At 53.5% G+C, this 20,561-nt stretch overlaps 1 protein-coding gene across 7 annotated transcripts in view; it reads left to right on the top strand.

The window, feature by feature from the left end:
• Window positions 1-20,561, top strand: part of PLXNB3 (plexin B3) — a 394,300-nt gene that overhangs the window by 213,574 nt on the left and 160,165 nt on the right. For 6 of the 7 annotated variants that reach the window (XM_085629786.1, XM_085629789.1, XM_085629790.1 and 3 more), the window contains one exon: window positions 6,580-7,659. The exons of the other annotated variant lie outside the window; for it this stretch is intronic. In XM_085629786.1, the coding sequence (XP_085485912.1) occupies window positions 6,580-7,659 (1,080 nt within the window). The remainder of the gene's footprint in view (window positions 1-6,579; window positions 7,660-20,561) is intronic. 7 annotated transcript variants of the gene reach the window in all.

The following is a 20,561-nucleotide window of genomic DNA, read 5'->3' as shown; positions in this document are numbered from 1 at the left end:
GATTTCAGGGTGGTGGTGGTGGAGGGAGCGGGAGGTGACAGAGAGAGGCAGAACTATGTTCCTGCCTGTTATTGGTGGGTGTTTAATTTGGGGTGGGGGGGGGGTCGTGTCTTTTGATCTTGCCTGGCTACTCTAGGGGGTGCGAGGATGTGGGATGTGTTCGGTATTTAATAAAACATTATGTTGTGCTTCACACGGCACTTTGCCATTTTCTGAGCCCTGTAATGAACCGGGGGCGGCGTTACTTAGTTGTTGCTACTCAATTTACCTACTTCAGAACGATGGCAGTCCGATCCAGCTATGCCTGAATTCGTGACTTGTAGGTCAGTGCGGGAGCGTTGACTCGCTGAGCTATCTCGCGAATGGCGACGACTTCTTGCTTTTATATACATTTTATTAGAGGGGAGGGGCGCGCCTCTCCGCAGGCGGGCTCGTGTGTGGGTGAGTGGTCTTCGGGGTGTCTGACTGGAGGTCTGGAGCTGCGGGGCCTGATGGACGTTCGTGCTTAAACTCTCTGCTCCTCCCCCCCACCCCCCCCTGTCGTCTAACCTACTTTCCCTTGGATAACGCGTTTAGCCGGGTTTAATCTAAGAGGGGAGAGGTGGGGCGGACCAGCTGTGCCCCGGCGCCCAAGCCCGCAGGTGCCATCGCGCTTCCTGCGCTGCAACTCCGCACTGACCCCCCCTCCCCCCCCCCCCCCACCCCTCCGGAGCAGGGCTTTCCGGACCCATCATGTCTTACCACCCACCTGTTTACGGGGGGTACTGTGGTGGCGCCCCCTCGTAATTTTGGCTCTCAGTTCTTGAGCGAGATATAAAAATGCCGGTACCCGCTGTCTGAGTACCGAGAAGTGCGGGTACCCTCCCATGCATGGCACTGTTCCAGCCCTCTGGGCGCACTGTCCTCCCCAGAGCTGGTCTCACCCCTTGGTTGGCGCAGTGGCTTGCAGCCCCTCTGCTGGGCGCTCTGTCCTCCCCAGAGCTGGTCTCACCCCTTGGTTGGCACTGTGCGCTGTGGCTGGCAGCCCCTCTGCTGGGCGCTCTGTCCTCCCCAGAGCTGGTCTCACCCCTTGGTTGGCGCTGTGGCTGGCAGCCCCTCTGCTGGGCGCTCTGTCCTCCCCAGAGCTGGTCTCACCCCTTGGTTGGAACTGTGCGCTGTGGCTGGCAGCCCCTCTGCTGGGCGCACTGTCCTCCCCAGAGCTGGTCTCACCCCTTGGTTGGCACTGTGCGCTGTGGCTGGCAGCCCCTCTGCTGGGCGCACTGTCCTCTTCAGAGCTGGTCTCACCCCTTGGTTGGCGCTGTGGCTGGCAGCCCCTCTGCTGCGCGCTCTGTCCTCCCCAGAGCTGGTCTCACCCCTTGGTTGGCACTGTGCGCAGTGGCGGCAGCCCCTCTGTGGGCGCACTGTCCTCCCCAGAACTGGTCTCACCTCTTGGTTGGCGCTGTGGCTGGCAGCCCCTCTGCTGGGCGCACTGTCCTCCCCAGAGCTGGTCTCACCCCTTGGTTGGCGCTGTGGCTGGCAGCCCCTCTGCTGGGCGCTCTGTCCTCCCCAGAGCTGGTCTCACCCCTCGGTTGGCACTGTGGCTGGCAGCCCCTCTGCTGGGCGCTCTGTCCTCCCCAGAGCTGGTCTCACCCCTTGGTTGGCACTGTGCACAGTGGCTGGCAGCCCCTCTGCTGGGCGCTCTGTCCTCCCCAGAGCTGGTCTCACCTCTTGGTTGGCGCTGTGGCTGGCATCCCCTCTGCTGGGTGCTATGTCCTCCCCAGAGCTGGTCTCACCCCTTGGTTGGCACTGTGCGCTGTGGCTGGCAGCCCCTCTGCTGGGCGCTCTGTCCTCCCCAGAGCTGGTCACACCCCTTGGTTGGCACTGTGCGCTGTGGCTGGCAGCCCCTCTGCTGGGCGCTCTGTCCTCCCCAGAGCTGGTCTCACCCCTTGGTTGGCACTGTGCGCAGTGGCTGGCAGCCCCTCTGCTGGGCGCTCTGTCCTCCCCAGAGCTGGTCTCACCCCTTGGTTGGCGCTGTGGCTGGCAGCCCCTCTGCTGGGCGCTCTGTCCTCCCCAGAGCTGGTCTCACCCCTTGGTTGGCACTGTGCGCAGTGGCGGCAGCCCCTCTGTGGGCGCACTGTCCTCCCCAGAACTGGTCTCACCTCTTGGTTGGGGCTGTGGCTGGCAGCCCCTCTGTGGGCGCACTGTCCTCCCCAGAGCTGGTCTCACCTCTTGGTTGGCGCTGTGGCTGGCAGCCCCTCTGCTGGGCGCTCTGTCCTCCCCAGAGCTGGTCTCACCCCTTGGTTGGTGCTGTGGCTGGCAGCCCCTCTGCTGGGCGCTCTGTCCTCTTCAGAGCTGGTCTCACCCCTTGGTTGGCGCTGTGGCTGGCAGCCCCTCTGCTGGGCGCTCTGTCCTCCCCAGAGCTGGTCTCACCCCTTGGTTGGCACTGTGCGCAGTGGCGGCAGCCCCTCTGTGGGCGCACTGTCCTCCCCAGAACTGGTCTCACCTCTTGGTTGGCGCTGTGGCTGGCAGCCCCTCTGTGGGCGCACTGTCCTCCCCAGAGCTGGTCTCACCTCTTGGTTGGCGCTGTGGCTGGCAGCCCCTCTGCTGGGCGCTCTGTCCTCCCCAGAGCTGGTCTCACCCCTCGGTTGGCACTGTGGCTGGCAGCCCCTCTGCTGGGCGCTCTGTCCTCCCCAGAGCTGGTCTCACCCCTTGGTTGGCACTGTGCACAGTGGCTGGCAGCCCCTCTGCTGGGCGCTCTGTCCTCACCTGAGCTGGTCTCACCTCTTGGTTGGCACTGTGGCTGGCAGCCCCTCTGCTGGGCGCTCTGTCCTCCCCAGAGCTGGTCTCACCCCTTGGTTGGCACTGTACGCTGTGGCTGGCAGCCCTCTGCTGGGCGCTCTGTCCTCCCCAGAGCTGGTCTCACCCCTTGGTTGGCACTGTACGCTGTGGCTGGCAGCCCTCTGCTGGGCGCTCTGTCCTCCCCAGAGCTGGTCTCACCCCTTGGTTGGCGCTGTGGCTGGCATCCCCTCTGCTGGGCGCTCTGTCCTCCCCAGAGCTGGTCTCACCCCTTGGTTGGCGCTGTGGCTGGCAGCCCCTCTGCTGGGCGCTCTGTCCTCCCCAGAGCTGGTCTCACCCCTTGGTTGGCACTGTGGCTGGCAGCCCCTCTGCTGGGCGCTCTGTCCTCCCCGAGCTGTTCTCACCCCTTGGTTGGCGTAGTGGCTGGCAGCCCCTCTGCTGGGCGCTCTGTCCTCCCCAGAGCTGGCGTCACCCCTTGGTTGGCACAGTGCGCAGTGGCTGGCAGGCCTCGGTTTGAAGAGCTCCTGGCTGACACAGACATTCTCTGCTCGTTTTGAAGAAACTACCTCGGTCCTCTCCGAAGCCAGGGACCCAACTCACCTTTCTCTCCTTCCAGGGGTAAAAGCGCTGATAACGCCCACGCCCTCCCCAAACGTGGCCGGTGCTGCTTTACACCCCCTTCCGGGTGCCAATGATGTCCTCCCTCCAGTTTCATCCTTCTCCCACTTACCGCCCCCCCCTCACTGTATCCTGCAAGTGGGCAGTGAAATCCCTCTAACTGGACCCTTAGTTGCCATACCCTACTTGATGGCCCTAAATCCGTGAACTGCAGCTGACCCCCCCCCTCACTTTTTATTAACTACTTTAACCGTGACTTCCCTGGTTGGCAGTGCCCTCCCCAGCCCCTGTTGCCACTGAATTTAGCCCATCCGATCGCTTGGTCCGCAGTGCCAACTCCGATTCCATCAGTTGTCATTAAAGCCTCGGTTGGCACTGTGGCTGGCAGCCCCTCTGCTGGGCGCTCTGTCCTCCCCAGAGCTGGTCTCACCCCTTGGTTGGCACTGTGCACAGTGGCTGGCAGCCCCTCTGGTGGGCGCGCTGTCCTCACCTGAGCTGGTCTCACCTCTTGGTTGGCACTGTGGCTGGCAGCCCCTCTGCTGGGCGCTCTGTCCTCCCCAGAGCTGGTCTCACCCCTTGGTTGGCGCTGTGGCTGGCAGCCCTCTGCTGGGCGCTCTGTCCTCCCCAGAGCTGGTCTCACCCCTTGGTTGGCGCTGTGGCTGGCATCCCCTCTGCTGGGCGCTCTGTCCTCCCCAGAGCTGGTCTCACCCCTTGGTTGGCGCTGTGGCTGGCAGCCCCTCTGCTGGGCGCTCTGTCCTCTCCAGAGCTGGTCTCACCCCTTGGTTGGCACTGTGCGCTGTGGCTGGCAGCCCCTCTGCTGGGCGCTCTGTCCTCCCCAGAGCTGGTCTCACCCCTTGGTTGGCACTGTGCGCAGTGGCTGGCAGTCCCTCTGTGGGCGCACTGTCCTCTTCAGAGCTGGTCTCACCCCTTGGTTGGCGCTGTGGCTGGCAGCCCCTCTGTGGGCGCACTGTCCTCCCCAGAGCTGGTCTCACCCCTTGGTTGGCGCTGTGGCTGGCAGCCCCTCTGCTGGGCGCTCTGTCCTCCCCAGAGCTGGTCTCACCTCTTGGTTGGCGCTGTGGCTGGCAGCCCCTCTGCTGGGCGCTCTGTCCTCCCCAGAGCTGGTCTCACCCCTTGGTTGGCACTGTGCGCTGTGGCTGGCAGCCCCTCTGCTGGGCGCTCTGTCCTCCCCAGAGCTGGTCTCACCCCTTGGTTGGCACTGTGCGCTGTGGCTGGCAGCCCCTCTGCTGGGCGCTCTGTCCTCCCCAGAGCTGGTCTCACCTCTTGGTTGGCGCTGTGGCTGGCAGCCCCTCTGCTGGGCGCTCTGTCCTCCCCAGAGCTGGTCTCACCCCTTGGTTGGCACTGTGCGCTGTGGCTGGCAGCCCTCCGCTGGGCGCTCTGTCCTCCCCAGAGCTGGCGTCACCCCTTGGTTGGCACAGTGCGCAGTGGCTGGCAGCCCTCTGCTGGGCGCTCTGTCCTCCCCAGAGCTGGTCTCACCTCTTGGTTGGCGCTGTGGCTGGCAGCCCCTCTGCTGGGCGCTCTGTCCTCCCCAGAGCTGGTCTCACCCCTTGGTTGGCGCTGTGGCTGGCAGCCCTCTGCTGGGCGCTCTGTCCTCCCCAGAGCTGGCGTCACCCCTTGGTTGGCACAGTGCGCAGTGGCTGGCAGGCCTCGGTTTGAAGAGCTCCTGGCTGACACAGACATTCTCTGCTCGTTTTGAAGAAACTACCTCGGTCCTCTCCGAAGCCAGGGACCCAACTCACCTTTCTCTCCTTCCAGGGGTAAAAGCACTGATAACGCCCACCCCCTCCAGATTACCACGCCCTCCCCAAACGTGGCCGGTGCTGCTTTACACCCCCTTCCGGGTGCCAGTGATGTCCTCCCTCCAGTTTCCTCCTTCTCCCACTTACCGCCCCCCATCACTGTATCCTGCAAGTGGGCAGTGAAATCCCTCTAACTGGACCCTTAGTTGCCAAACCCTACTTGACGGCCCTAAATCCGTGAACTGCAGCTGACCCCCCCCCCCCCCCTCTCCACTTTTTATTAACTACTTTAACCGTGACTTCCCTGGTTGGCAGTGCCCTCCCCAGCCCCTGTTGCCACTGAATTTAGCCCATCCGATCGCTTGGTCCGCAGTGCCAACTCCGATTCCATCAGTTGTCATTAAAGCCTTAATCTGCCCCCTCCTTGCCCACCCCCTCTGCCCACAGCCCCCGCCCCCTCCTTTGGCGCTGGCTGTCTGGATAGAGTGCTCTGTGGCGCAGGAGCAGGTGCCCTCGGTCGTCTGCCCCCCCCCCACTCCCCCCACACACACTACAGCCGGGAGTGGGAGGGGTCTTGGAGGCTGAGGAAGTCACATCTGGTCCACAGGGCCCTGGAGATGCGGGGACAGTAAGTGGGGGCGGGTCTCGTTGGTAGGCGGCGCCCCCTCCCATCACCGAAGCCTCACATTGTCCTTAAGCTGCAGCGGGTCCAGGGTGGGGCCGGCGCCCCCAGGCACCTCCCGTGAGTACTCCCCGTAGGACCGTCTAGCGCCTAAAAGCATGGAAGAGGGGTGGGCTGCGGGGTCAGCGTCTCTGTGCCTTTGAGCGTCTCTTTCGGATGTGCTTGAGAGTGACAGACACGCACGATTCAAGCCTGTCTGCGGGCAGCAGTTTCTGAAAACTCGACTGAGATATTGGAATGTATCCGTGTGTCTGCGACACCGGACCTGTGTGTCTGCGACACCGGACCTGTGTGTCTGCGACAGCTTACCTGCGTTTCTTTGTAATAAAGGTATCTGTATTACATGGTGATGGAGTCGAGTCAAGTTTTGTGTGCATTTGAAAGGCAGGTGTCTGCAGTTACTATCACTGGGGCGTTGTCTGTCACATACATGCATCAGTTCGCGCTACTGTTGTGTGTCTCAGGTGCCTGTAACATGCATGTGTTAGAGACAAGCAGTTGTGTGTGTAACGCAGTTATCTGGGACTTTTTGTTAGTTCTGCTTCTGTGTCTCCAGCTCGGAGTGTGCCTGTGTCTCCAGCTCGGAGTGTGCCTGTGTCTCCAGCTCGGAGTGTGCCTGTGAGTGTGCCTGTGCCCAGCCCTGAGTGTGTGTTTCCTGCTCTGAAAGTGTGTCCAGCTCTGTGTGCGAGCGCGTTACAACGGCCCACTTCAGAGCCACCTAATAACCCCCTGTCCTTCTCTCCTCAGGTGTGCGTGATGAGATCGCTGCCACCCTTCACCCTGCTGGCACTCCTGCTGTGCCCCTGGCATGCCACGGCCCACCCTTCCTTCCAGCACCCTGACACAACCTTCAACCACTTGGCGCTAGACCGAGAGACGGGCGTGCTGTATGTCGGCGCTGTGAACCGCCTCTTCCAGCTCTCGCCAGACCTGGAGCTGGTGGGCGAGGACACGACCGGCCCGGTGGATGACAGCCCCGACTGCCTGCCCTTCAAGGACGCGCAAGAGTGCCCGCAGGCCCGGCCCACCGACAACGCCAACAAGCTCCTGGTGGTGGTCAACGGGCGCGACGGGGCGCTGGTCGTGTGCGGACAGGTCTTCCAGGGCATCTGTGAGAAGCGCAGCCTGGACTCGGTGGCAAAGGTGCTCTATCACCCCGTGGACCCCGGGGACAACCAGTTTGTGGCCGCCAATGATGCGCGGGTGACCACGGTGGCCCTGGCGGGCAGCACCACGGGTAAACGCCAGCTGCTGTTCGTGGGGCGCGGCCTGACGGCCAGGCTGTCCGCCGGCATCCCCCCCATCACTGTGCGCCTGTTTAAGCCAGCGCCTGAGTTCTCCAACGAGGGCCTGGGCAAGCTGGTGGTCAGCGACTTCTCGGACTACAACAACCACTTCATGGGGGTCTTCGGCCACGCCGGCTACGTCTACTTCCTTTTTTTCCGGCGCGGGCCCAAGACGCAGCAGGAGTACGCCAGCTACGTGGCCAGGGTGTGCGACCAGGACTCGCAGCTTTACTCCTATGTGGAGATGCAGCTGGTCTGCCAGGACTCCAAGGGCATGAACTACAACCTGGCGCAAGCCGCCCACCTGCAGGCCCGGGAGGGGGGCGCAGCCACGCTCTTCGTGGTCTTTGCCGCTGGGGTGGCCTCGACGCCAAGCGCCACCCAGGACACGGCCATGTGCGCCTTCAGCCTGGACGAGGTGGACGCGCAGCTGGAGAGGGCGAGGACGCTCTGCTACACCAAGTCCGGCCTCGACGAGCAGGGCCGGCAGGCGGCCGTCCTCGAGTATGGAGTGACCACCCGCTGTGGGACGCTGCCAGAGGTAGGTTGGGATGGAGAAGAGATCTTCTGGGGTACACCTCGGAGTATGGGGTGACCAGCTACGGGATGCTGCCAGAGGTAGGCTGGGATGGAAGGGGGATCTCCTGAGGCACACCTCAGAGAATAGGGTGACCTCCAGCTGTGGGGTGCTGCCAGAGGTAGGTTGGGATGGAGAAGAGATCTTCTGGGGTACACCTCGGAGTATGGGGTGACCAGCTACGGGATGGAAGGGGGATCACCTGAGGTACACCTCAGAGAATAGGGTGACCTCCAGCTGTGGGGTCCTGCAAGAGGTAGGTTAGGATGGAGAAGAGATCTTTTGGGGTCCACCTCAGAGTATGAGGAGCCTCCGGCTGAGGGGTACTGCCAAGGTAGGTTCGGATGGAAGGGGGAGCTTCTGGGGTTCACCACAGAGTAAGGAGTGATATCCAGCTGCCAGAGGCAGGTTGGGACAGAATAGAGAATCTATGAAGGTTTACCACATACTATTGTGTGACCTCCTGCTGTGGGGTGCTACCAGGGGTAGGCTGGGACAGAAGGAGCTAGAGGGTAAACAATAGAGTATGGGGTGAGTTCTTAAGGCAGGCAGCAGGTCTGGACTGGCCGTAGCGGGCACCAGACGTTTGCCCGGTGGGCCGTAAGGGCGGGGGCCGGTTTTGGAGCTGTGGAGGCCCGTTTTTTTTGTTACTGGGGGCCGGATTTGCAACAGAGCTGTAATATCGCCCCTTGTAACACAAGCAGCAGCAGTGCAAGAAAAGTGAATTATATGACACTCATGCTGGGGTGCAGTGTGTGTGAAAGGAACAGAATGTAAACATCTGTCAATGAAACGCATGCATTCAGCAGCTCAGAGAGCACACATGAGGCGCGCTTTTGTAATTCTGAATTTTGATGTTAACAGATAATAGGATGAAAACAAATCAAGACACTTTTACTTGTCGAAGCACAAATGATACATTTTCACTGAAACCAGATTTCTACATATTATTTGTGATTTGTGTGCAGCTGAGTTTTATCAGCAAACCTGTGTGTCTGTGCCAATGTAGTTGCAATTTCAATTGAAAATATCCTGTCTGTGAGTGACGGGGCGTTACCACACCCAGCTTTTGTTGCATTACAAAGTCAAAATGTTATTTGGTTCAGACCTCAACGGAGGTCAACAAATACATAATATAAGATAAATGGGTTTAAACATTTAAGATGGCTTTAAAACTCATTATACCACATAGTAGATTCAAATTGTCGAATAAAAGTACATACGTTTATACTAAATCAGGATGCACACTTTTAAAACAATTCTAAAACTCTTTAAAAACTTAAACAAGTTGTGGCAAACCAATTCATTACAAAAATCGTCTGCCTCATGTTGGGTCGGTTGCACAAATTTGTCATGCTAAATGGCTTGTGGTTCTAAAAAAGTTGGGAAGCCTCGCCCTAGAACATGGGGTGATCGCTAGCTGTGGGAACCTGGCAAAGGGAGCTCTAAAGCATAGTTCTCCAGAAAGATCACTCACCTCATAGATCTCCACCAGGTACCAGAGTGGATATGGGAACCTTTGTTCCCAGCAATAGCTCTCCAGCTCACAGCACACTGCGTCATCTCTGCACCGTCTACCCCAGATGTGACAACACCTGGCTACATATGGCTGCTGACGTGCCTCATCAGCGTTGGTCATGTCTCGGATCTGGCCATGATTGTCCGCTATGACTGTTTTCCATCTATGGAACATGAAGGCCAAACCGTTCCCCACAAGGGCACATAAAGACACCCCTAAGCCACCCCATCTTCTTCTTCAAGCAACACTCTGGACAGCGAACGATCACCCAGTCTTTCTGTATGAAACACAAAAAGTGGCAAAGGAGGGAGAAAACGTCTTTCTTGAGGAATGGTCACACTCCTGCCACACTTCAGAGTCCCTGTAGCACTATTGCTCGATTCCAGTCTCTTCCTCACTCTCTGAGATGAATCTGGTCCAGAAGGTGACGATGGGGTTGACTCCGTTCATAGACCTGTGAAGGGTTTTTCTACAGGCCATGCTGGACATTTTTAAGGATGGCTGTGGGCCACTCCCCAAGGGTTAGCTGGATCTTGCTTGTTTAGCGATTGACGGACTCTGGCCCGACACCACGCAAGTAGACAGGTTCTGGATTTGATCCGCTTCCAAAGGACCTCCTGCTAAAGAGGGATGCCAATGACACCTTCTTCAGCACAGCTCTTGGTTCTGATTTTCGGCTCCCCTTCCACCATAGTGATCAGCAAACATTATCCGAGTGCTTGCTCTCAAGACAAACACTTATATGCCTCTCTAGGGCTCAGATTCACCTAGATGAAGGAGGTCTTTTGATCAGATTCTGCACCTAGATGAAGGAGCTCCTAAAATCAGATTCCGCACCTAGATGGAGGAGCTCTTTCGATCAAAGTCCGCACCTAGATGTAGGAGCTCTTAAGATCAGATTCTGCACCTAGATCAGAGGTCTTCAAACTTTTGGGTGCCGAGACCCCCCTGTCAACATTTTCAGTCGTAAGGACCCCTGCCTGATAAACATTTCTAAACCTGTAGGCAGGGCTTCTGGAATTACGAGGCAGGTGAGGACGAAATTACACGACAGGCTTGACTAAATTGTGTGGGAAGAAAATTTAAATAATGTTATGTGATGCAGCGTTATTTTGGGATCGAATTGCTTCACTATTTTGAATTTTTTTGCACACAGTAACACTGATGAAAGATTTCACCCCATCAGTACCAGTTTATAACCTAAATACAGCAATTAACATCAGAAAGATGTCTAGTCAACCTTTGTGATGGGCCTTCCACTTCGCAGGAATACGTGCTGCCACATTAGAAGCTCACCTGGCCGGGAGCAGCAGGGGTCCCTTAAAACCCTGGCGGTCTTGTGCGGAGTTAAGCAATTTACCCATACCACTTTCCTCTCACCCCCTCCCTTCTATCCCTCTCTCCTCTCCCAATCCCGGCTCCCTCTCTCACTTTGCAGGCCATTTTCTTTCACCCCTTCTTACAACTTCTAAACTCTCCTCATTCAACTTCTCACTTCACCCTTAATCACCTCTTGCCATTCTGCCTTTTCACTGCCCTCATCTCTAACAGTTTCTCGCATTTATCTCATGGCCTCTCTGGCCCTGTCACCTCCCGTGCCCATCTGCACTTCTCATTCATCTCAAGTCTCTCCGTTCAACTTGTTGTCTATTTGTCTCTTACACCTCTCCAGTCCCCCATTCATCTTTCACATCTATCCTTTGTTTTTTCACACCTTCTTGAACCAATGTCCCTCTTCCCCTGTTACCTCTGCACCAGTGCTTAATTTGAGCAGGTGGTTTCTGTTGCTCCGCACTGGCACCTAATTGTGCACACTGGCAATATGACCGTCTGCCACATGCCACTTGATGGCTCTGTCTGTGTAATTTAAAGATGAGCAGAACAGCTGTTTATTAATTCAATATACATTAAAAACGATAAACTCCTGACATCCATGCCATTCCTATAGCTTTCGGGGCTTGAAATAGTCTCACTTGTACAGTGTTATGGTTGGTAGTTGCATAGGTATTGTCATTGGCCGCACACGCAAGGCAGTGGGTGGGTGGTTAAAGTTGCGGTGGCCTACTGGTGAGGTCCCTGGCACATGTTTAATTACAAATTAATCACTGCTCAGCACCCACCCCAGTACTCCCTCTCTTCCCCGATCGCTGCTGTCCCTCACCAATGTCGTATCAAATTACATTTAGGTCACAGATCATCTCTCCGCTATCTTCTCTCACAGTCTGTGCCCTCAACTTTCCCTCACACTCACTTCTTGCGTGTCCGCACTTCCCTTCGGCACTTCACATTTCTCCTCATCCCTGACCTCTTCAATCAAATTCCCTCACTCCCTTGCTGTCCTTTCTCATCCTCTCATCTCTCCTCACCGAGCACACGAGTTGGACCCGTATGCTCTTCTTGGCCAGTGCCACTCTGCTTATTGTTCCCTAATTCAGGAAGGCACAAATTGTCTGTCTTGCTGTTTTGTTGCAGGCCACACAGTTATGGAATGTCCACCCTCCTTTGCTTCGCTCCACCAAGAATCTATTATCCGTTAGGAAGATATAAAAACCTGGCTCTATGCTCTGTAGGTCACCCCATTTGGCTGGTTCTCCTTCCCCTTCTGTATGTTTCTCATTTGCCTTTAGGCAGCAGATGGCTATTGGCCCCAGGACACCTTTTGGTAATAGCAGCACACTACAAATGTAAATAATAATAATAGTAGTAGGCAGAAGCATGGGAGCGACTAGACCCAAACTTCGCGAGGGGGCCTACACTCCCAGGCAGGGCTGGCCATAGCACTGGCCACACACGGCACAACAGTCTTTTTTGGTGACTTATCCCCGTTTCCTCCTCCATAAATTCTCTCACTACCACTCACCAACATAGCACATCATCTCTGTGTAGCACTTTTCTGACAAACTTTTTTTTTTTTTATAGTGCTACTCAGTTTACTCACAGTTCTGTGATCTGCATAGAGCATGTTCTTTGTAGTAGGCACATTAACCCTCTGCACTCTGTGGATGAGAAGTGTGCCCATGTGAGTGCACGGTGAGTGATGCAACAGTGTGAGAGTAGGGAAAGAGGAGTGACTGCAGGGTGAGTGAGGTGACCCTGAATTTGGGTGCGGATGTAAGTGCAGAGTGGGACGAATGAATGCATGGTTAACGATGGGCTTGTTTGAGCAAGTTGCAAATTGATCAGTGAGGGGACAGGTGAATGAGGTGTCACATGAGTGCAGATGAGTGGTGTGACTGCAGGCTGAGGTACAGGGTGAACAACGCAAGTGCATTGTGATTGCGGAGTGATCACTGTGAGTGCAGTGTGAGAGGGTGAATGATGTGAGTGCATGGTGATTAGTGTGAGTGCATTGTGATCGCTGTGAGTGCAGGGTGAGAGGGTGAATGATGTGAGTGCATTGTGATCGCTGTGAGTGCAGGGTGAGCGTGAAAGTGAAGGGCGAGAATGAGAAGTGAGTTCTCTGAATGCAGGGTGCATTCCCAAACACTTGAAGTAACTCAGCATATTATTGACGGCAGCGTAGGGTTTAAGATACAAGTTAAACTATTGCTATTATGACATTAATCGGGGATCGAGGGTGGAGGAAATAAATAATATGCTGATCCTGCTTCACACTTCCAGTCCTATGGTTAGGGTTGCCTGCTCATTATTTTGATGTCCCAGACAGTACAAAAATAAGCAGTCACCTAAAGCTGTATATTTCAGCACTCATCTGTGCATACTTGGAACAGCAAATATAAATAGAACGCGCTTTTAATTGTGTTCTATGGCTGCCTCGATCCATGACTGATAATTAAAGGGAACAAAGACCGAAAAGTCACATTACGAATGAATGCATATGATTTTATTTACAATCCCATTTAGTGTCAAGAGGAGGCCTTTGCAGGCTCTTTAAACATCAAATGGCTGGTATTTTTCTTCTTGCAACCCTACTTTATATTTATTTTCATGAAATGCATTATCACACTACTGCAGTAACTGTAAAATACAAATGTAAGGAAAAGGCAGAGTTGGGGCCCAGGGAGTACTGGAACTAGGAAAAAAACCTAAGCCTCAGTAACCACTTTACAAAAGGTATGTAAATCGGCAAATGGTCCTTAGAGACCTGTGAAAAACTCAGGAGATAAGACTGCAGACAGCCCAGCGGAGCCCACAGCAGCTCGAGCTGAGACACACTATGGGGGAGGAGGGGGGCTGAATCCCTTGTTGTGCCTGGGCAGAAGTGTGACCGGGAATGCGCGACCCCCCTTTCCATCACTTCACAGCCCCCCTGGGGGTCGCGCCCCACACTTTGAAGACCCCTGACCTAGATGGAGGCGCTCTTTAGATCAGATTCCGCTCCTAGATGAAGACGCTCTTTGGATCAGATTCCACACCTAGATGTAGGAGCTCTTTAGATCATATTCCGCACCTAGATGTAGGAGCTCTTTAGATCAGATTCTGCACCTAGATGTAGGAGCTCATTAGATCAGATTCCGCACCTAACTGGAGGAGATCTCTAGATCAGATTCCGCACCTAGATGTAGGAGCTCTTTGGATCAGATTCCACACCTAGATGTAGGAGCTCTTTAGATCAGATTCCGCACCTAGATGTAGGAGCTCTTTGGATCAGATTCCACACCTAGATGTAGGAGCTCTTTAGATCAGATTCTGCACCTAGATGTAGGAGCTCTTTAGATCAGATTCTGCACCTTGATGTAGGAGCTCCTAAAATCAGATTCCGCACCTAGATGGAGGAGATTTCTAGATCAGACGCCGCACCTAGATGAAGGAACTCTTTCGATCAAATTCCGCACCTAGATGTAGGAGCTCTTTAGATCCGATTCAGCACCTAGCTGGAGGAGATCTCTAGATCAGATTCCACACATAGATGTAGGGGCTCTTAAGATCAGATTCTGCACCAAGCAGTTCCACCATTGGTACAGTCGCTTTAGAGGCTTCCCAGCAAGGCAACCCCCACAGCGCTAGTAACCTTCCTGCCACTCCGGTTCCACCAGCAGCTGTATCGCTCTTTAGAGGGTGTGGTTGCCCCAAGGGGTGGCAGGACAGCCTGCATCAGCAGCTGTATACCTCTCCTTGCTCTGCTGGGTGTGCTGCTGCCTCAAAACCTCTTGGACTCCTCCGCCGTCAGCTTCCTTTGGGGGAATGTCCCCCACTTTAACACTAATTAGGATGCAAACAAAACTGATCTCCTGGTGACCCAGCTGACCATGAGTACCATGCCCAGCCCATATCATCCTTCCTGCAGCACCGTCCTCCATGTGCCCGAATGGGCACCCTGGGTACACGCCTGGATTTTGGAAGCTGAGGTTTTCTCCCCCTTGAACAATGAAGTGGTTCCCATTTTGGAGAGGGGCAGGGGATTTACTCCTTTGTTCCTCGTATGTCTGCCTTCGCAGGACAGTTATTCTGGCCTTTGGTAATGTCCGTCTGGCCGCAGTATGGTCCATGTTGGCTTGTACCAACTGGGGCAGTTTGCATCCCTCAGGCAGCTCCTGGTACTTTGCCCCTTTACTTGCTCATGGCCTATCGACCAATCCTGAGACCCTGCGAGAGGGCCCTTGTTGGGAGAGTGGTTCATCTTGGTGGACAGCCGACCGTGGCAATGTGGTCCTTGTCATGCTGGGCACTTAGAACTCTGTTCCTTTGCCCTATATTTACTGCTGAGGTGGTCTAGCTTGGATTGTGAGGCTACTATTCTTGGTTACTGCCCCCTTGCCTATGGTGGCCTTGCAGGGATTGTTTCCATACATGGTCTTCCCTTCACTGAGTGGATGTAAGATAATTTCAGGGTTATCTTCACTGATCTTGCTATAGAAATGCTTGCCATTTTCTGAGCCAATGGCTATGGCATGTTCTACCGGTCTTTTGTAGTTCCTATTTCACCAAGAGTAGTGTGTTTACTTCACCGCAGCATGGGTTGGTTTTGTGGCACCTGTTTTGTAGGTTTGGCCTAGACAGCGCATGCGCTACCTCTGCGAAACATGTTGTTTACATACAATGGGCTGACAGCCCACCCATAGCTTCCCATTTGTATCTTCAGAGTTGCTCTCGTTTGCTTTGCTCCTGTTTGTCACGGGATGCAGGCATCATGTTTGGCCCTCCTCTGGAGCATGGACCAAGTACTTGTGTCCATCCACTGCTCCCCTTTTTGGATCTAGTTTTTTTTTGTGTCCAAGCACTCCATAGGAGTGCTTGTGTATTCAATCCGTCTCCCAGATCACCGTCCAAGTAGCTTCTATTCCCTCCCACTCGTCCCTCTTCCATGTTGATTCTTTAGCCTCCCACCTCCCTATCCTGGACTCTATGCCACTGCACTCTACACCACTCTATGCCACTGCGCTTTACGCCACTCTGCTCTGCACCACTCCACTCTACTTTCCATCACTCTACGCCATTGCACTTTATGCCACTGCACTCTATAACACTCATCTGTACGCCCCTGCACTCTAGACCACTCTACTCTTCACTGCACCACTCTACGCTGCTGCACTCTCCGTCACTGCAGTCCACTCTGCACCACTCTGCCGCTGCACTCAACTACATTCTACTCCACACCACTTCAGTCTACACTACTGTCACTGCACTCTATGCCAATGCACACCACCACTCTGCTCTTCTCTGCAGTACATTATGATGCTTCACTGTGCGCCACTCTACTCTGTACTGCTCTGCGCCACTGCACACTACTGAACTCTACGACACTACGTGGTTACAAAGTTACCCTGCGTAGTCTCTGCCTCACCAATCCATAGACATTCGCTCAAAATTGTCGACAATCCACAGATGTAGTCTAGGGTGAACTCCTTCTAAAAGTCCATCCCTTGGTTCTAAACCTGATTACTCGGAGATGGGCATTCGAGAGAGACAGGGAGACATCCAGACAGAGCGAGTAAAAGACCGAGATGGGCAAACAAATAGAGAGAGAGACAGATAAACATCCAGAGACATTGAGACAGGGAAACACCCAGACAAAGCGAGAGACAGAGTAACATCCAGACAGAGAGAGACGGGGTACATCCAGAAAGAGGGAAAGCGACAGGGATACATCCAAAGAGAGAGAGGAATACATCGAAAGAGAGACAGGAATACATCCACAGAGAGGTGCATCCCTGTTTACTGGTAACCTCCAGGCTGGCCTAGAAGCCACAAGAGAACCTATGCGGCGTTTCACTGGAGTGAGTCATGCTTCTGGCAGGTGTAGCGCCTCGATGCACTGTGCTCATGCAGTGCACAACAGCGGTTCCTCTCACATCTGTGTGCTTCATGCACTTTAGCAACCGTCCGAAGGGAGCAGTCCTTTTTGGGGGGTGGTATTGTACCCCATTATGCCCACGTGTGCCCCATTAGCTTAGACCACCAACAGCCCCCTCCCTCCAGCTGAGAGGGTTATTTAACACTTTTCACTGCTCGCGTGCACCTGTACCCCAATGCACTCTGGTACTGACGATGCACACCTCGCATTTCTAAAGATTTTACCATCAAACGAAGCCCAGCATTTTCACTGCAGGCCAGTCCAGGGCTACTTCTCTCATTTCACCCGCAGGCCAGTGTGGGTATCTCATGCTGCTTGCCAGCCAGTCTGGGTCTAGTTCTCTCACTCTGCCTGTAGGCAAGTCATGTGTAGGTCTCTTACTATTCCTGTAGGCTAGTTGGCGTCTACTTCTCTCAAGCTGCCTGTAGGCCAGTGCAGGTCTGGTTCTCGCACTCTTCCTGTATACCAGTCAGGGTGTAGTTCTCTCACTCTTCCTGTAGGCCAGTGGGTTGTAGTACTCACTCTTCCTGTATACCAGTCAGGGTGTAGTTCTCTCACTCTTCCTGTATATCAGTGGGGGTGTAGTTTTCTCACTCTTCCTGTAGGCCAGTCAGGATATAGTTCTCTCTCCTCCTACAGGCCAGGCGGGATGTAGATCTGTCTTCTTGTAAGCCACTCGCGGTGTAGTTCTCTCAGGTTTCTTGTAGGCCAGTCCGGATCTAGTGCTCTCACTTTTCATGTAGGGCAGTCAGGGTGCAGTTCTCTCACTTTGCCTGTAGGCCAGTGCAGGTCTGGTTCTCGCACTCTTCCTGTATACCAGTCTGGGTGTAGTTCTCTCACTCTCCCAGTAGACCAGTCATGGTGTAGCTCTCTCACTGTCTGTAGACCAGTGCGGGTCTAGTTCTCTCACTCTGCCTGTAGACCAGTCAGGGTATAGCTTTCTCACTCTGCGTGTAGGCCAGTCTGGTTCTAGTTCTCTTATTTCACCCGCAGGCCTGTCTGGGTGTAGTTCTCTCATTTTACTCACAGTCCTCTCTTCCTGTAGGCCAGGCGGGATGCAGTTCTCGCTCTCTTCCTGTAGGCCAGGTGGGATGTAGTTCTCTCTCTTCCTGTAGGCCAGGCGGAATGTAGTTCTCGCTCTCTTCCTGTAGGCCAGGCGGAATGTAGTTCTCGCTCTCTTCCTGTAGGCCAGGCGGAATGTAGTTCTCGCTCTCTTCCTGTAGGCCAGGCGGGATGCAGTTCTCGCTCTCTTCCTGTAGGCCAGGTGGGATGTAGTTCTCTCTCTTCCTGTAGGCCAGGCGGAATGTAGTTCTCGCTCTCTTCCTGTAGGCCAGGTGGGATGTAGTTCTCTCTCTTCCTGTAGGCCAGGCGGAATGTAGTTCTCGCTCTCTTCCTGTAGGCCAGGCGGAATGTAGTTCTCGCTCTCTTCCTGTAGGCCAGGCGGAATGTAGTTCTCGCTCTCTTCCTGTAGGCCAGGCGGAATGTAGTTCTCGCTCTCTTCCTGTAGGCCAGGCGGAATGTAGTTCTCGCTCTCTTCCTGTAGGCCAGGCGGAATGTAGTTCTCGCTCTCTTCCTGTAGGCCAGGCGGGAGGTAGTTCTCGCTCTCTTCCTGTAGGCCAGGTGGGATGTAGTTCTCCCTCTCCCTCTCCCTCTCCCTCTCCCTCTCCCTCTCCCTCTCCCTCTCCCTCTCCCTCTCCCTCTCCCTCTCCCTCTCCCTCTCCCTCTCCCTCTCCCTCTCCCTCTCCCTCTCCCTCTCCCTCTCCCTCTCCCTCTCCCTCTCCCTCTCCCTCTCCCTCTCCCTCTCCCTCTCCCTCTCCCTCTCTCTCTTTCTCTTTCTCTTTCTCTTTCTCTTTCTCTTTCTCTTTCTCTCCCTCTCTTTCTCTTTCTCTCCCTCTCTTTCTCTCTCTCTTTCTCTCTCTCTTTCTCTCTCCCCCCTCTCTCCCTCTTCCTGTAGGCCATGCGGGATGTAGTTCTCTCTCTTCTCGTAAGCCAGTCAGGGTGTAGCTTTCTCACTGTGCCTGCAGGCCAGTCCGGGTCTTGTGTTCTCACTTTTCCTGTAGGGCAGTCTGGGTGTAGTTCTCACTCTGCCTGTAGGCCAGTCCGGGTCTAGTTCTCTTATTTCACCCGCAGACCAGTCCGGGTGTAGTTCTCTCACTGTGCCTGCAGGCCAGTCCGGGTCTAGTGTTCTCACTTTTCCTGTAGGCCAGTCAGGATGTAGCTCCCTCTCTTCCTGTAGGCCATGCGGGATGTAGTTCTCTCTCTCTCTTCCTGTTGGCCAGGTGGGATGTAGTTCTCTCTCTCTTCCTGTAGGCCACAGCTTTCCAAACTTTTCAAGTTGGTGACACACCTTTTAGAGAATCTTCAAGTAGGGACACGGTAATGCGAGCGAGCGCAGCGAGCGAGCCCAAACCACATCAGGGGGGGTCCGGGGGGGTTCTCCCCCCGCGAAAATTTTGACAAAATAGTGGCCAAATGGTGCATTTCCAAGCAAATCTGAGAAAGCAGGAAGGTTAATAAAGCAATTGTGAAGCTGTTCTAACAAAGACAGTGACTGGCAAAACTGGGTGTAAGCAAGATTAGGTTTGTGCCTGAAACAAGAATATAATCATGCACACATTGACACATTCCCCAGTGATTTACGGCACAAAAAGGTGGGGGGGGGGGCACGCACTGCCAACCCTTTCAACCATGCACAAAAGTCCACCTGTTGCCTTGCTGAATATGAGTTATACAAAAATCCGTTCAGGAAGGGGATATTGCGAGTGGTAAAACTATCATTCAACCTATCAGCCGGTCTCGGCGCATTGAACTCAGGTGGGACCGCTTTCCTCATTGCAGCGTGCCAAAAGGCAACAGAAAATAAGACAAGTGATATGTTTTTCCATTCAGTACTTTCAGGTAAAAATAACCGGATATAAGACAGAAGGATAAATACTTACATGCCATATAAATTGCAACTATATCAAAATGTATGGGGACACAACATATCTCACGAAAACCTTTCATTGATTTTTAAACTGAACTGAACTGATTTTTAAAAGAAAAAAATAAGATTTGTAATATAACACACATATATTCCCAAAACATGTTGTCCTTTATGAGTAACAATATAAATATGTGCAAGAATGAAAAACTTTGAATAAAAACAACAGCACTTACTATTTTATTGAGATGAATGAGGTGGATAGGATGAACACAGCTGGTCAATATTTCGCATTTCGGCATTAAGCATTTTCATGGGTTTCAACATTTGGTAAGTAATGATGAAGGTTCTCTCCGAGCAATGTTAAATGGTCAACAATCAGGGGGCTGATATCACATTTCAGCAGGCACTTAGCAGTTTTGGAAAACCTTTCAAAATTTCCTCCTTGCGCTTTGCTTTTCCAAATTGCTCTTTTGTCTCTCATAGCACAAGAATTACAAAATTTGAATAAAAACCAACAGCACTTGTCTTACTATTTTAATGAGAAATATGAGGCTGATAGGATGAACACAGCTGGTCAATATTTGGTTGAATATTTGATAAAGACACTCGCATTTCATCATCAAGCATTTTCAAGCACCCACGTTTCAGTGTCTTTAAGTTTGTCATCGTTGAAAAGGATACTTCACAAATGTATGTAGTAGAAAACTGCAAGAGAATATGTAACGCTTTTTTACCTATGTTTGGATGCATTTTTGTAACACGAATCCAAAAGCTGTCTAAATCACCCTCTGCATGCATCATGAACATACTTCGATCATTTTTTATTTCAGCTAATTCTTCTTCTTCAATTAGTGAAAAGTTCCCAGTTGCAAGAAATGGATTTCTGATCCAATCATAGTCTTGGATTTCAACATTTGGAAAGTAATGAGAAACTTTCTCTCCGAGCAATGTTAAATGGTCAACAATCAGCGGGCTGATCTCATTTTTCAGCTGGCACTCATCAGTTTTGGAAAACATTTCAAAACTGCCTTCTTTCACTTTCCTTTCCCAAATTTTTATTTTGTCTCTGAAAGCACAAATTTTATCTACTGCTGTTAAGATATTTTCTCCTATTCCTTGCATACTGGTGTTAATTTTATTCAAATGTTCAAATATGTCAGCAAGAT

The sequence above is a fragment of the Triturus cristatus genome, chromosome 10, assembly GCF_964204655.1.
Source record: "Triturus cristatus chromosome 10, aTriCri1.1, whole genome shotgun sequence".
NCBI classification, from domain to species: domain Eukaryota; kingdom Metazoa; phylum Chordata; class Amphibia; order Caudata; family Salamandridae; genus Triturus; species Triturus cristatus.
This window is presented reverse-complemented; position numbering and strand designations above follow the sequence as displayed.